We start from the raw sequence: 15803 nt of genomic DNA on the forward strand, positions 1-15803 counted from the left end.
AAAAAAATCTGTACGTTGTAATGAAACATAGAATGGTGAAAATGAACTTATTTTAATACTTACTTGAATTTATTAAATACTGGTTGGTAACCCCTGGATGATCCACATCGTGTATCGATGCTGCGAACAGGATGGCCAAGATTTCTAAATCAGCGAACACAGACTGCAGGGAAAAACATTTACATTTAAAACTTCAGAATGTGTTTTACACAATTTGCATTACATTAGTGTCAAAGAAATGTAATACAGTTACGAAACAAAAGTACGTATTTTTGGATTTCAGACATTGAACGAACAAAATTAGGAGTGATACATTCTTTAAGTCTAGTTTTAGCTACGTGGCACTATCGGGACTATCATATCAATATGTAATAACAGAGATTTAAGAAAGCTTCAAAAAGTTCAAAAGTTTGTTGTTGGAGGACTCAAAATTCGCAGTATAACTATTTGTACGTAATCTCAGGTTCAATTTGAAACCATAATATTCGACACTGCGTCCATGTCAGTAAGCGTGACAGTTCATTTACATCTTGTCCTGGAGGTTCTGTATGACACCAGCATTATCTTTATTCCGTCAGATACGTTTCAAAATCGTTTTTCACTGTTCAGTTTTCTCAGCCAACTGTATTAACCTTTTCTAACTTGATATCATCCATGACGCCATACTACTCGATGTTGTCTTTTGATTATGGTGTGAATCTTCGTATTGCATCCATATACAATATTTCACCTCTATCCTTCCATGAGTTCCTTCATCTATCAGTGCTACGACCTTACAAATCATCATTTTAAATAAGACTTAGATTAAAAGTAGTTCGCACTGATGACTGGGAGAAATACAATTTTAATGTTCCTAAGATAATGTTAGTTGGGCAAGTGGGGATACAGTGATCAAGTGAGTGCACTCCTACTCCATTCAGTTTTCTAAAGTATATAAATGTATTTTTTTCTTTTGGCAATAAATTCTCTTATTTTGTTTCACCAACAAAGTTTTAAGAGACCTAAAAAAATTATCGGAAGTTTGGATTTTATTTTTCATCCATGAAAAGCAAAAGAATCACACAAAAAAAATCTTTGTGTATACAGCAATGAAATTCAAATAAATTAAAAAAAAATTAGTGAGTTGAAGATTTGTTTCTTCTCATGAGTTGAAGGACCTGTTTCCTGACAAGATCAAGACAAAACGGGAGATTTCGATACTTAAATTAATGCAGTCATGTATGCCGTTTAATTATTTTATTAATAAAAACAACAGCAAGATAGTTTGTTTCAGTTAGAGTAATAATGCTATCTACAATCGGAAGTGCTTAAAAAAATAAACTAAAGAGAAGATGAAAATCAAGAAATTCTTCAAAAAGGCACCGAGATTGGCACTTATGTTTCTTCTAGATGTTTTCTTAATAATTATATAACTTAATATAAAATCTAAGAAAAAAATCAAATACGAAAAAAAGGGGTCAAATGAACATGCAAAGCAACTTACATCCAGAGCTGGAGACAGAAGAAGCACGTGGACAGACTGAGTGACGTCAGCAGCATGAGTGCTATTATGGTACGGTACTTTAAGGTAGTGATCTTCGAGGTTAAGGAGAAAGTTGATTAACGTCTTAGATGGGATCTTGAATGTCTTCATAAGGTCCCTTTCCTATGATTAAATTTAAATATATTAGAATATCAACCGTTTAATGTAATATGTACTTATACCAAAATACTATCAATTTTAATTTCTCATTGTTCGAAAAGAGACTGGATCATTTATTATATTTTCCCCTATTATCTTTCTCTAAGTACAGGTGTCGCCATATGTGGAAATGCCTGGTGGACTTAACCTTGACCACTCATGGTCAATGAATGGTCAAGAAAACACTAAGCACCTGTTCCAGTTTTTCTTTCGAATATGGCAGGATCAACATAACGGATCTCTTCAATGTGTTCTGAATACAGGGTGTCCACATTGGACCTCCATACTTTCAATGCGTTACTACTATTTAAGTGTATGGACCATTGTGTCAAAATTGTACAAATGAGAAGGACACTCACCAAGGTTTCGTAAAAAAATTCTGGATGAAACTTGTAGAGTCTCTGGAACGTTTGAACAACCCAAACCTTACATATTTCTGCATTCGATATTTTACTGTTCTTTGAAACCAGGGAGGTCCAATGTGGATACCCTGTATTGTGACTTGATCACATTTCTACGGGGCATTCAGTTGTAATCGAAAATCTTCCTGCACAGACTTTTAATATAAAAATTAATATACGACTGAATACACAATTATCTGTGTATTTAATCGGATTATGCCAGTAACTTATGATTTTCAGGATGTTTTTAAAATATATTTACTTTTAAGTTTAAGTAACAGGGAGATCTTCGACTAAAAATTGCTTGTATTCAAGAATTAATCGATATTCTTTCATATATGAAGCGGTAGTTGTAAATTGTGGCTGTACATTAAGTACATTAAACATATGAGATGAAGATCTGAAAAAACGCATGTCTGCAGTTCATATTCATTTTACCAACTTGCATGACATACCTTCCACCCCCGTGTTTTTTCCCTCTATATCGCATCATGGGACTCGATCTTCTGAATGAACTGCTCTGACTGCTGAAATAATTCCGTACTGCAATAAGGTCCTTCATCACCGACTCTGCACAAACCCCTGATAACTGTCAACATCCTGGTTCTTCAATTCTAATGTGCAAAAGCATTCCAAGATAAAAATTCAGTATACCTTAAATGGTTCAAGTCAAAAATCCTAACATCTCATTTAACCTCTACTACAATCCGCATTTGTAAAAAAAAAAAATCATCAACAAATCCAAAGCAGACGTTGCAAGAACGGAATGAGAAAAATGTCCTACTGCTCAAACAGCAGTCATACTTTTGGTGATTTTTGCAATCTACTGGACCCAACGTCTGCTGTGAATTCAGATGGTAACAACATTATAGGATGACGTTGACTCCATCACTCTTTTCCTGCAATCCTTTTTAGACGATTCTGTCCCTTTAATACGAGCAACTCACTGTATGCCTACTCTGATCTTTCGCCAGAAAGACATCAGAAAAGTCTTAAATAATCTCGATGCTATTAAGCTTCCCTTCAATTCTGCTAAAAAACGTGTACTCCGGAAACACCAATTCGCATACATAAGCTGTAATATTCATCCCGCATTTGGGTAGATGATGAATATGAGCATAAAAGCAAGCTTTTATCCAGCTTGTCTTTAAAATGAATTATAAGTCACCCATCAAACAAGTCTTACTGCCTTCACTTCAATGCTCTCATAAGTAATGGAGGTCATTAACAATCAGTTTATTCACTAAAAGGAGCACAATTTTGATTAGAAATCATCAATGAGGATTTCGCCTACTCGCACTCACTGCAGAAAGATTTCGCTACTCGCACTCCCAGCCAACCTTACCTATAATTGGATGCACGCCATAAAAACGCTTGGAAAAACTCAGATAATTGTCTTTCCAAATCAATTGATGAAGTTCCTTCTACACTTTCCGCTTATACATTAATGACTCTCTCATGAACCTGAAATTCTAGCCATAGTTTTTCCAAAGACAGTATACTCATTCCTCTTCTTCATTCGATAAACCTTTTATTTCCTAAATGATTCAGGCTTCTAGAACTAATGTCAAACACCGAGCTTCTCACCATTCTCGTGTAGGGTGAAAAATTCTAATGAATTTCTTGTCACCAAAACACAATACTTCTTTATTTTTAGGAAGAAAGATCTTCCAGATAATACCATTTTTTATAATCTCCATCGAAGATTACTTTCCTCTTTTTGGATTCACTTCGTATCAAATCCTATATAAGCAACTCTATAGTCTCTTCAGCTTCCAAAAGTCTGGTGTCATCTTTTGTTCAAAATGCAACCTTCTTATCAACACAACTGCTGACACCAGAAGTCCCAAATCGCATTTCACAATCGGCGTAGTGCAGGAGATATCTTTCATATAATTCTTAATACTATCCAAAAACGGGCAAACCTCTTCATAGAGGACTTATCGACCTACTCCCGACAACTTCCCCCCCCCCACCGAACACTTTCTCACAGACACTGTTTCCGCATTTTTTTAATCGGTATTTTCATGGATAGCAAATCCGCCAAATTAACTATACCATTTCTCCACTTTCCTTTACTCATATATGAATATGCACAGATATTATTCAAAATCCACGCAGTTCAGTTTAAACTAATGTACAAACTTAGCGCACTCACTTATCCATTTGTTTTATTTAATTTTACTTCTGTTCATTAGATCAGCCTTTTCCATACTGCTTTCTATACTGAATACAATCTTCAGCTTTTCAAGAACCTCATCAATAGATTGTTTTTCCCTGATCGCTTGACTATGCGAAATTTATACGCATAGTCAAGCGATAGACCACGCTGTGGTGCTATAGGTTTTTCGACCTCTCGTGTGTGTGTGTGTGTGTGTGTGTGTGTGTGTGTGTTTCTATGGGGGGGAGGACGATTTCTTCACTATTCACTCTCCATCCCCCCTCATTCGGGAAGAATGATGCCTGTCTCATTCAATGTGATATTCTTATTTTTGAAACAGCTTATCATATGAGTAAATTATATTAACAGATTAATTATGCTAAACGTAAAGCTTACCCTAAATATTGTATAGGTAACTGCTGCAAGGGGGCGGTTGTTAGAACAATCTTCTATTCTGAAGATGTCAACTCCCCAGTGATCTATATCTTGAAGTATCTAATAAAAATGGAAGAAAGGTTAAACCATTTGTTGCCACTTCTATATTCAAATTATACTTTATGATATTTCTATCTATTTTATATAAAACAGATATGATTTTATATTTTATTTCATATTTTTATAAAAAAATATATTTTATATTTTATTTATATGTTATAGTAATTAATTTTATAAAAAATTAAAATAGATTCGAAGCTGTGGAGTGAAAAGATAAAATATCGTATATAATCACAGAATTTTGACATTTCTGTGATTGAAATACCATTTCCAATAATGAATGAAATCAGATTGTTAAAGTAAAATTTGGGGAAATAAGACTATATTTCATTTTATTTCCCCAAAGGGAGTGGAAGGAGTTCCGTTTGTCCTAATTTTTTGAAGATGGATAAGCGGGCAGCGACCATCGTTCAAGTCTTTACTGATAACGAACTCAAGCTAACAATGAACTAAAGCTTTCGGGGGATGGAAAGAATGACTGATAATTGCTGCATAATCGAGGTCCTAACACTCATATTGTAAGTCGTTACTTGTGCGAGATCTGTTGATTATGAGATGTGAGTTTGAAAAACCGCATCTCCAAATTTTTGCCAGACATCGCCTTAATCGATCTTACAAAAGGACCCATGATGAAAAAAAGCCTAGAAAAAACCTTTTTTTTTTTCTAGACTCGATTTTAAAATCTGATGTTTGCGGCTGTGCACCTAAGACTTTTCCAAAAATTCTTGCTGCAGTCTAGAAGAGAGCGGTTCGTTTCGTTTGGTTGTTTCATGATTCTTTAGCCGCTGTCTCATAAGGTTCACTTTCCGCATTGTGTCTGCCATAGATATTCTCATGAACTCACCCAGTCACTGTTCAGGATTACTAGTCTCTATTTATGCTAAAATTACAGCAACACGAACAACAGCTGCAGAACATCATTTTACAGTTGAATTGTAGACGCACCGAACCTGTTACTCCTAGCTATCTTTTAAAATCCACCTCCAGTTCTGTTGAAGAGCCTTCCCCAAGAAATCAAACTCTTGAAGAAGAATATCAACTCATTACTTTGCTGTTGACCTCAACTCACACACGGAATTTATTTGCTATAAACCTTGTGACCTCTTTGTGCGTGGGAATGATTTATATATAAAACGCCATTTCCAGAGGCAGTCACCAAATCAGACTGAAAAAAAAAGGCAAAATTAAACGTTAGTTTCCATGATTCTGTTCCCTCTGTTCATCTCCAGCCTAGTAAATGTATGTGTTTATTGTGGATTATTTTATGTTCAACTCCTCATTAACTCTCACTCAAATAAAGTCATTTTAAACAAAGCACCAATGCATCTATCTTCATACCCTATCCTACGTTTCATTTCAGGATTAAACAGATACTTGCAATTATCTATTTAATCTCTAAACAAAAAATAGTATATTGCAACTTACAACTCGATTAACGGTTACTTAGACAATACATATATATATACATACATATACATACATATATACATACACACATATACATACACACATATATATATATATATATATATATATATATACATTTTGCGGAGCAATATCTTTCTTTCATATGCTGTATACCCAAACATTCAATATTTTTATAATGAAAATATTTAAGGGACATTATGTAATTTATTTCTAGAAAATTTTTCGGCCAAGTATTAGGACCATCAAGGATTCAATGACAGGTTAACATTGAATTTTTGTTTTCAACCTATTCAGTAATTATTATTACGGGCAACTCCAAGGGGTCCTTAGACTCATCAAGGGAGGCCTTAACATCATGTCAACAACTATTCAGCTTCCACACAGTATCTATCACACCTTGCCTTGAACCCACTCACACGTATGGCACCCACAATAGACTCTGGCAACTTATTCCACTCATTCACCACTCTCCATGCAAAAAACTTAGTTCTAACACTTTTGCTAACCACACTCTTTCCCAGTTTCCATGGATGGCCCCTAGTCCTCCCACCACCAGACCTGTTCTGAAAAATATCCTCTGAATTAATCTTATAGAAACCCTTCAGTAATTTGAATATCTAAATCATATCACCCATCTTCCGCCTATCAACCAATGTCTGTAACCCGCAAATATTCAACCTGTTCTCATAAGGTTCATTCCATAGACCAGCTATCATCTTGGTCACTCGCCTCTGGATCCTCTCTACCTCCTCCCCATCAAGAAGAAACCCTGGCGCCCAGATCTGGGCATAGTAGTCAAGATGGGGGTCTTATCAATGCTCGATACAGAGGAACAATAACTTCCTTGTCTCTGCTCGTCAAAGTATTCTTCAGTAACCAAGTGATTTGATGAGCTGAACGTTTGCAATGTTCCCCCTAAACGTCAACTCCCTATCCACCACACCGACAAATCCCTGGCTTCGTCAATCTCCTGGAGTACAGTTCCACCAATGTGGTATACTGCTGCTAATCTTTTCACCCCAAAATGCATAACCTTACACCTTTGCCACATTAAATTGACACCCATTCTCCTTAGCTTAGTCCCCCAATCTATCCAAATCATGTTGCAAAATTTTGACATCATGTGCATTCACTATTGCTCTACCCAACTTAGCATCATCAGCAAACAAATTAATAGTTCCTCTCTCAGGTCATTTCCGATATCATTAATGAACAAATTAAATAGTAGTGGTCCAAGAACAGAACCCTGTGGCACACAGTCTCAGGCCGTCTTTTGAACTCTACTCCTGAATAAACTACTCTCTGATATCTCTCCGTCAACCACCCTCCTGTCCATCTCACCAACCTTATATCCATCCCCATATGCTGGAGTTTGCTGATTAGAATTTCATCTGGTATCCTGTCAAAGGCCTTAGCAAGGTCCAGCAGTATGACTCCAGCTCATCCCTCACTGTGTTATAAAACGTGAGCAAGTTAGTGAGGCATAATCTACCCTTCAAAAAACCATGCTGCCCCCCATACAGTATCCCGTTATCATCTATCCATTCCTATATTCTTCTCTTGATTACTTTTTCCAAAACCTTGACAACGACTCCTGATATGCTGATCGGTCGATAATTTGCAACAGCAGTTTTGGAACCTCCCTTATGCAGTGGTACTATTTCCCACCCTTTCCACCCCTCGGGACTAACCCAGACTAACCGAGACTCAAATTAAACAAAATGGTCTAGGGCACTGACAATTCTTTTGCCGCTTCACGTAAGACCCGAGCTGGTATACCATCGAAACCCACAGATGTATTCACATTAAGGTTTTGTAATATACTATCCAACTCCATTTCATTCACCTCAATTCCCGTAACCTGTTGGATCTTTCATTCCTTCAATATTACCCCCTGAATGATATATTCTTGCAAAGTACTCGCTCAGTAATTCCACTATTTCAACTAATTCAGTTACCTCCCTACCATCGGCATTCCTTAAAATCATTCTGCCATATACATTTTTTCTTGTACTTGCAGCATATCGAAAAAACTGTTTGGGATTCCCTTTAGCTTGCGTGGCTAATTTCCTTTCATAATCAGCTTTTGATTTCCTCACCACACTCATTACCTTTCTAGCCTGTGCTTTATATTGTTCGTGTGCCTGCAGATCACCTTTCTCCTTAAATTCCCTTCACAATTGTTTCTTTTTTTTGCAGCTCAAGATTAATGCTGTTATTCATCCATTTAACCTCTATTTGATTTACTATCCGGACTCTAGGTATACAGTCAGCCATTACCTCCTTCAAACACTCCTTTACCACTTCCCATGCACTATCAACCTCCAGCCCTTGCAGTTTTACATGCCATGGCACTCCTGAGCCTATCATACTCACCAACCCGGTACTTCCACGTGTACCCTTTCTTAATTGAAAATTCCACACATTTGGCCACCTCCCAGGTCAAAACCTTATGGTCACACTCACCAATTGGTGGTAAAGTAGTGATATTCATTACAGTCAAATTTTCAGATGCAATTACTAGGTCAAGCACTCTCTAACCCCTAATATATTCCATTATATGCTGTCTCAGGTAGTTATCCCTTAATAACTGCATAAAATCCAATTCCAATTCCTTCCTCCCCTGTGTCCTCTCCTCCTTCCAATCAGTGTTATCATAGTTGAAATACCCCATAATAATTACCTTCCTTCCACTCATTGCATCTATTTGTCTGTGCATACTATATCCACCATCTATTCCATCACCTGGTCTATAGCAACACCCAACTGTATATTTTGTTCTGCTTGTCTCAATCTCACAACAAATCGCCTCAAATGTGCTCTCTTCACTATCCTGCAGTTGTTCAACTTCAATTCTCCTTGGCTGAAGTTCATCAGCTATCATCAACAACACTCCTGCCCCCGTTTTTTTTCTCTCTGTCCCTCTTGAACACACTATACCCTTCACATTTTATCCCACTAGATATATCATCTTCTGTCAGCCTATTGTGAATCAAAATACAGTACAAATCAAGAAAACATTGCAAAGAACGCAATTTATGTTCAGCAAATGTTACTATTTTCGTTACCAACCCTTTATTATAATATGGCGTGGATAAAATTTACATTTCATGGGTTTTAAATGTTCATTTCGTGTTAATCTCTATTACCATATAAAATCAACAAGTTTACCATTTCTGATTAAAGATTTTGACTACATTCCCAGCAACAGAGAAACCCAATTTGACCAAAATGCCTTGTTTTATATTATATTTACCCTTCCTAGTTCTTCTTCGTAAGGAGTTTCCACTCCGTATTTCGGCAGGATACTGAAACTATTACTGTGACATACTGCTTTTCTAATACCCGAGATGCGTGACATTGCTTGGCCTGCTCTGTTTCTTGGCTGCGGAGGTGGTTGCGGTGGCGGTTCTGGTTCTGGCATGCCTTCTTCTGTCTCATCTTCCTCTTTTAAAGACTCGAGATCAAAATCCTGTTTCTTGTCTAGAGGGAAGAAAATGGAAGTAAAAAAAAAAACACAGCTAGGTATGAAATATAAACATATAAATTATCATTAATATGGGTATGGGATAGCGTTCCGAATAAGACCTAGAAGAATTCTTAATACAATCCTATCACAAAAGTGAGAAGGCGAGATTCTTTTAATATACACTAAACTAGTATATTACAAAATGTACAAAAATGACAAAAGGCATACAAATATTTATATCCCAAGACTTAAATGTCAAAAATAGGAACTGTTATCCAAGACTTCGATAATTACCATACCAACAAGAACAATTCTGTGTGAAGCCAAAACAGCGAATACAGAATTTTTTTAATGTTTCACAACGTGCAAAAGCCTTTTAAAAGGAAAAAAATCCACATTTCCCATCACGTACAATATATACACGTGCTAGGAATGGGAAAAACAATTTCAAGAAATTCATCTGAAATTCTGTGTTACGATATGAACCTACAGACCTTCTCATTTCCCAAGAGAAAGTCTTCAAATAGTAACCCGTAGACTTTTGATGTGCTTTATTTATTCATATGATAGTTGTTTATTCAAAATGTCGGTCCTTCATGCTCTTCAATTTTATTAATTTATTTGCAACATAAAGCAAAAAGAATTGGGGAACTTTTTTTCTTAACATGCCATTTAGGATATTTTAATGAATGGGGAAAAAATGTGGAGGCTTTCAGATAAATGATTCTACGTGTATAGTATGATGCAGACCCACAGCAGAGTTGATATATCGGGTAGAAAATGAGAAGGCAAGAGAGGTACGTTTCATAAAGTGAAACGAGTCTGCGAAATATCTTCATTTCAGGATAGGTGTGCGAAGTGCATTTCTTCAGCTTGGTGGGGAGGGGGAGGAATAGAAACTGTTTGTTATCAGAATGTTAAAACCTCCATAATAATGTCTTCAACTTTATACGTTCCCGAGCATGCGCAGTATGAAAAATATAAACCCATTCTACACTATTGGCGCAGAATAAAAGCACCGTATTTTAACTATAAAGGAGGAGGTCTATTTGATTTAAATTAAATCTTTTTTTTTTTTTAGAATTATACTTTAGTAACTGCAAAGCTGACAAACAAAATATATTATATAAGCACTGGTATATTATTCGTAACCTTGAGTATAAGTGATGTTTGTAACAAGTTTGGCGTCGAGCAGACTATTGCTGAAGATAGAAAATGAAAACTAGAATATATCGAATTTCGGATATCAAATTTGCAATCTGCAAAGTGTTTTGTAAATAAATAAAAAGGTATTACGTCAGTTAATGATCTCATTTACTAATTAAACAGAGGGAAAATTCGGATAATAAGACCTGCGAAAAAAAGAGCACTTTAGTTAGTTTAGAGTGTTCTTTTTAGTAGGCCTCCATCACCATAAGCGCCACTGTTATTTCTGTAGAGAAATAAGTGGCACTTTTTAGCGTTTGTGGAGTTATAAGATATGGTTCAGTGACTGTTGTATAATATGAAAACGCACGCCATTTTCCACAATAATATACGATATTAATCTTCCAGGAACAGTGATGCGAAGAGATTTACCATGTAAGTAATATTAAGCTTAGAATGTGTTTATACAAAAAGTCGTGACCTCACAATTGTTGCAGCCCTATATGGAAAGCTATTTAGTACATCTTATTTGAAACCTTTCATAGAATGGGACCGTTTGTTAATTTTATTATTTAACGAATATTCGGATATCTAGGTTGGTGTACATCATTCAATATTTTTCACATACCATAAACTGATTTATATTTTCTATTATTTCTGAAATCAGCATGCTTTGCATTAGGGTTTATTTGCAGCTATGCTGTGCTGTGATCTCACAAATGCAAGCTGTGTAAATGAACGCTGATATTAATATAACACACAAACTCTCACATACTTACCAAGAAAAGTGTTACAGATGTAATCTGAGATCTGACTTCCTGATTTGGACTCGGAGAAGTGGCTAAGTTCTTTTTTCAGCATTTTGTTGAACTAAGAAAGAAAAAAAAACAATCAAAATGAGTCTTCTAAATAGCTAGATATAATTCTTAAATCAAGAAAGAAATCCGCAGTTATTGAACTATAACTTATCTATTTAGTACGTAAATAAACTTATTTACCATTGTGATACTATTATGGAAATTCATGCAAGGATTGTTTACAACTGAAAATGCCACGATAAGTGAAATACAAGGTTGTTTAAATAAATTCGAAATGCTATAGTTATTGCTAAAATAGTTTTTATAATTAACACTGTTATTTTGATGAACTGTTCAATATTATCAAACTAAGAAAGTATCTCTGTCATGATAAGTAGCAATTATTGTGGCGAGGATAGAACAAGATTCTAAGAACATTTAAAACAAGTAAAAAAAGGACACTAAATGAAATACTATTAAAAGGCATACGAAAGTCATAATATACCGCTTAAGCAATTTGTACAGAATATTCCTTTTTTTTGCATATAAAAAACTATAAGGAATGCATAGCTTTATAATGCCGCTGATATCAAAACCGAGATGATTATAATAATTTTTACTAACAATTTAAAATATCAAATTTCATTATTTCCAACCAGGAAGGAGGACATACCGACCAACTTAATAGCCTTCGATGATCTTATAAAGAGATCTAACATTGATGCAGAGCATCACTTATGTTCTGTGGATTAAACTTCAAATGTCTTAGTTCTGTATGATGTAATTACGTAACTAGTTTAAGTAACTTACCGCATGAACATCCCTCCCTCCATAGTGAGTTGCAGCCAAAGAATAATTTGATTAAATGTAAGTAAATTTGATTAAATTGTAAGTAGGTAGGTAATTTTACTTATTCCACCAGTACTGTGGTACAATTGCGGATCTAAATCTCTTATTAATGCGAACTATAAAAGCATAGTAATGCAAATAAATGATCAGCTAGATTTTTTTTGGTGAATATCAAAACACGTGCAGTGTTTTAATATATCATTGAACTAGATTAGACAAGATCAGTTCCGATAAATACTTGAGTTTTTACATCCAATTAGTGATATGCAGTTAGACACTAATAGATTTAGGAAATAACAGCATTCAGATATTTAGCAAAACTTAGAAAATTTAGCAAAACGATAGTTATTCCTCCAGGTTGAGGTATATTATGTTTCATTAACTGTTCTGGGTTGTACATCACTAGCTATTTACTCTTACCTCTCTCTTTTTTACTTATTAATAACATATCACAAAGAAGTTAATATTAACATTAGATAAGTGTAGACTTCTTAAATAATATGTAATTAAATTTGAATTAAAATTACTAGGCAATGTATGTATCTCTTTTTCACTCTTCACTTATCATTCATATTATTATGAAATCTAGCATCAGCAATGGTTTACAATAGTCTAATACTTCTGTAGTACGTAGGTGTTTTTGATGTTACATAAAAACCCAGCTAAAGATTCCTAAGACTGCGTGGGAAATGAAAGAATAAAACAGAGGGCTAATTATCCATTTCACAGTCGAATTTCTTCCACTTTATTTCTTGTATCTTTACTATCATCTCTATAGGTCTACGCAGTTTCTTATCTAGATTAGGTTTGCTTTCTAAGGTCATAAAAGTTGTTTCCAATCTCACAATGAAGATACTTACTAGAATATACAAACACTGCAATTATACATTCATCGTTATGATTAATTAACATTCTAACCTTGCTGAAGGCCATATCTCCAACCGATCTATGAGCTTGGATGGTTTCCAGTTGTTCCAAACACCAGTCGAGTTCGGAGAGTGTCTCCTCCGCCAATTTTGTGAAGTCTTCCTCTATATCGAAATAAAATAAATTTTTGTCAAATGTTTCATAAGTGACAAACTGTATTGTTAAATGTAGAAATGAATAGCAATTCCAATTAGTACACATATCGTTACACAAACACAAGTATCTTAGAATTCTGAAGTCAGTGATCACCAAATCATTTGACTTGAGAAAGTAATTTGAGAAACGGTAAAACGACCAAAATTTTTCATTTATTTATACTACTTGAAAGAAGCAATAAGTAATTATTTATTGTACTTATAAATTCCTGTATACGTTGTTTTTTCAGTCATCACAAAATGCAATGATCATCAGGAAAAGCTATGAAACCAATAATAAACAAGATGGCAAAGTATAATCAATAATAGCTGTGGAGGCATTCCTGATAGTCACTCGCGTTAAATAAAAAGTGGTTTCAGATACTCTTTATATTAACCGATGAACAGGAATACTTAGCAGAAGATTCTCATGTTATCATTATTATTAAGTGGCAATATAGATATTAAACAGAATAAAAAACTTGACTCAGACAGTTATGTCAATGGTATCATCTGCTACTCTTAGTAATTTATAATTCGTTTATAATTTTAAATAAATTAAAGTTACAGCTTGCATTTGTTGCTTGCTTTTTTTTTAGGTAACCGCATTTTTGTATTAATCGGTGCAAATGAATTATGAAAATTAAATTATTTTCATAATTTAATTTTCTTAGAATTTCAAACTTCTCACACGTGTTCCCCGAAGAGTATAAAAACACCAATGGACAACATCTGCTAATGTTATTTGGGAAATAACAACATTCCGATATTTCGAATTTAGCAAAACGATAGTTATTCCTCCAGGTTCAGATATATTACGTTTTCATTAATTGGCCCATAGCTAGTGTACATCACTAGCTATGGGCCAGAACACAAAGGGCAGTCTATATAATAAAACCAATCTCTAAACCAAAACGTTTGTCTGCTTCGCTGATTATAACACTTAACTCTTTATTCAAATAGACGTTCATAGAAACAATGAAAGAACTGAATATAGGAAAAAAAATGAATCGCAAGCATAGATGTTTGCGATTGTCTTTAAACAGGAGATGAATTTCATAGCCAAGAGTTGAGACAATCGTCCCGCTTATCGAAGGTCTGAAGTGGCTTGAAAAAATATCATGTTTGGTCTCTACAGTAAAGTTTCTGGATTGCGTAAAAAATAAGAAATACAAAAAAAAAAAAGAAAAAAAGATCATCATAAAAATAGAAATAAAAATCTTTTGTCCGTCCAAGACACTAATGCAGTATAGTTTTACAACTTTTCGTTGGTGGGAGTCAAAAAATATATATTAATAGGAAAAAATCTAAGACAGTTCGTGTTTGACCAATAGATGGCACTTAATTTCACCCTATTCGAATTTTTAAGACATATATACGCTGTTTAATATGCTCAATATTATCAGAACATGTTTGTGGATATCCTCACCAAAAAGGTGCTTTTGCCAACCCAACATATCGATTCTTTTATCTGAGTTGGTTATTTTGGATTTACGGCCGAAACATAGCTATGAAGTCCGTGTTTTATATTTGTATATTGTATGTGCTCTTATGACCTATTTGCGTGTTTTCCGCTTCCGTATGTTTTCTCTGAGATCATTTATATATATATTTCTCCTTGCTGCCATCTGTAGTAAATATTTACAAGTACATCGGAGTAGAGAAACCTATATACACAGCGGACATTTGTCCACTGAATATACACACAAGAGTGTGAGTACAGCATACATAAACCTACCTGTTTTTAACTTATGATTTAACCTTTTAAGAATAAAAAAAAAACTCCTTTAACTATGATTAGAACTGCTTTTGAATTTCAAGTTGTCGATATTAGACTTCATGTACAGAAACCTTGTAATTCTAAATGGAAGTTTTTGGAAAGAAACAATCAAATTTAATCATTCAGACGCGTTTGTTTCCATAATGAAATACCGTTAGTTGGCATAATGAACAGAAATATAAAAACGAAGAACACTCATGTAAACTCACTTTATTAACGTACAATTTCCGCCTAATACGCATCGTTAGTACAAGATCGCAGAAAGGCAATTATACAATAACAGACAATTCTAAAAAGCACCATCTGAGCAGCACTCAAAAAAACGTCAATTTATTTCCTAACTTATTAATATTTCCTAACACACAAAATAAAGTTAGGAAAATTAACAAATTTAAAAAATACTATCTCCCACAAAGGGGATATATGTAGAGATAGAGACACCATAACTGTTACAGAAGAAATAACTTGCATCCCTATTCCTTATGTGCATGGCATTAGTGAACATATAGCGAAAGCTTTAAAACCGCTGAATATT

General features: G+C 34.6%; 1 protein-coding gene across 5 annotated transcripts in view; it reads right to left on the reverse strand.

Moving 5' to 3' along the window:
• Positions 1–15803, reverse strand: part of LOC150104220 (3',5'-cyclic-AMP phosphodiesterase 4C-like) — a 360345-nt gene that overhangs the window by 16112 nt on the left and 328430 nt on the right. For all 5 annotated transcript variants that reach the window (XM_090396234.1, XM_090396235.1, XM_090396231.1 and 2 more), the window contains 6 exons: positions 13346–13458; positions 11561–11651; positions 9423–9649; positions 4640–4738; positions 1484–1645; positions 64–163 (listed from right to left, as the gene is read on the reverse strand). In XM_090396234.1, the coding sequence (XP_090252360.1) occupies positions 64–163; positions 1484–1645; positions 4640–4738; positions 9423–9649; positions 11561–11651; positions 13346–13458 (792 nt within the window). The remainder of the gene's footprint in view (positions 1–63; positions 164–1483; positions 1646–4639; positions 4739–9422; positions 9650–11560; positions 11652–13345; positions 13459–15803) is intronic.

This window comes from Typopeltis vanoorti, chromosome 8, assembly GCF_054136105.1.
Source record: "Typopeltis vanoorti isolate ZY-2024b chromosome 8, IOZ_Tvanoo_1.0, whole genome shotgun sequence".
NCBI lineage: Eukaryota > Metazoa > Arthropoda > Arachnida > Uropygi > Thelyphonidae > Typopeltis > Typopeltis vanoorti.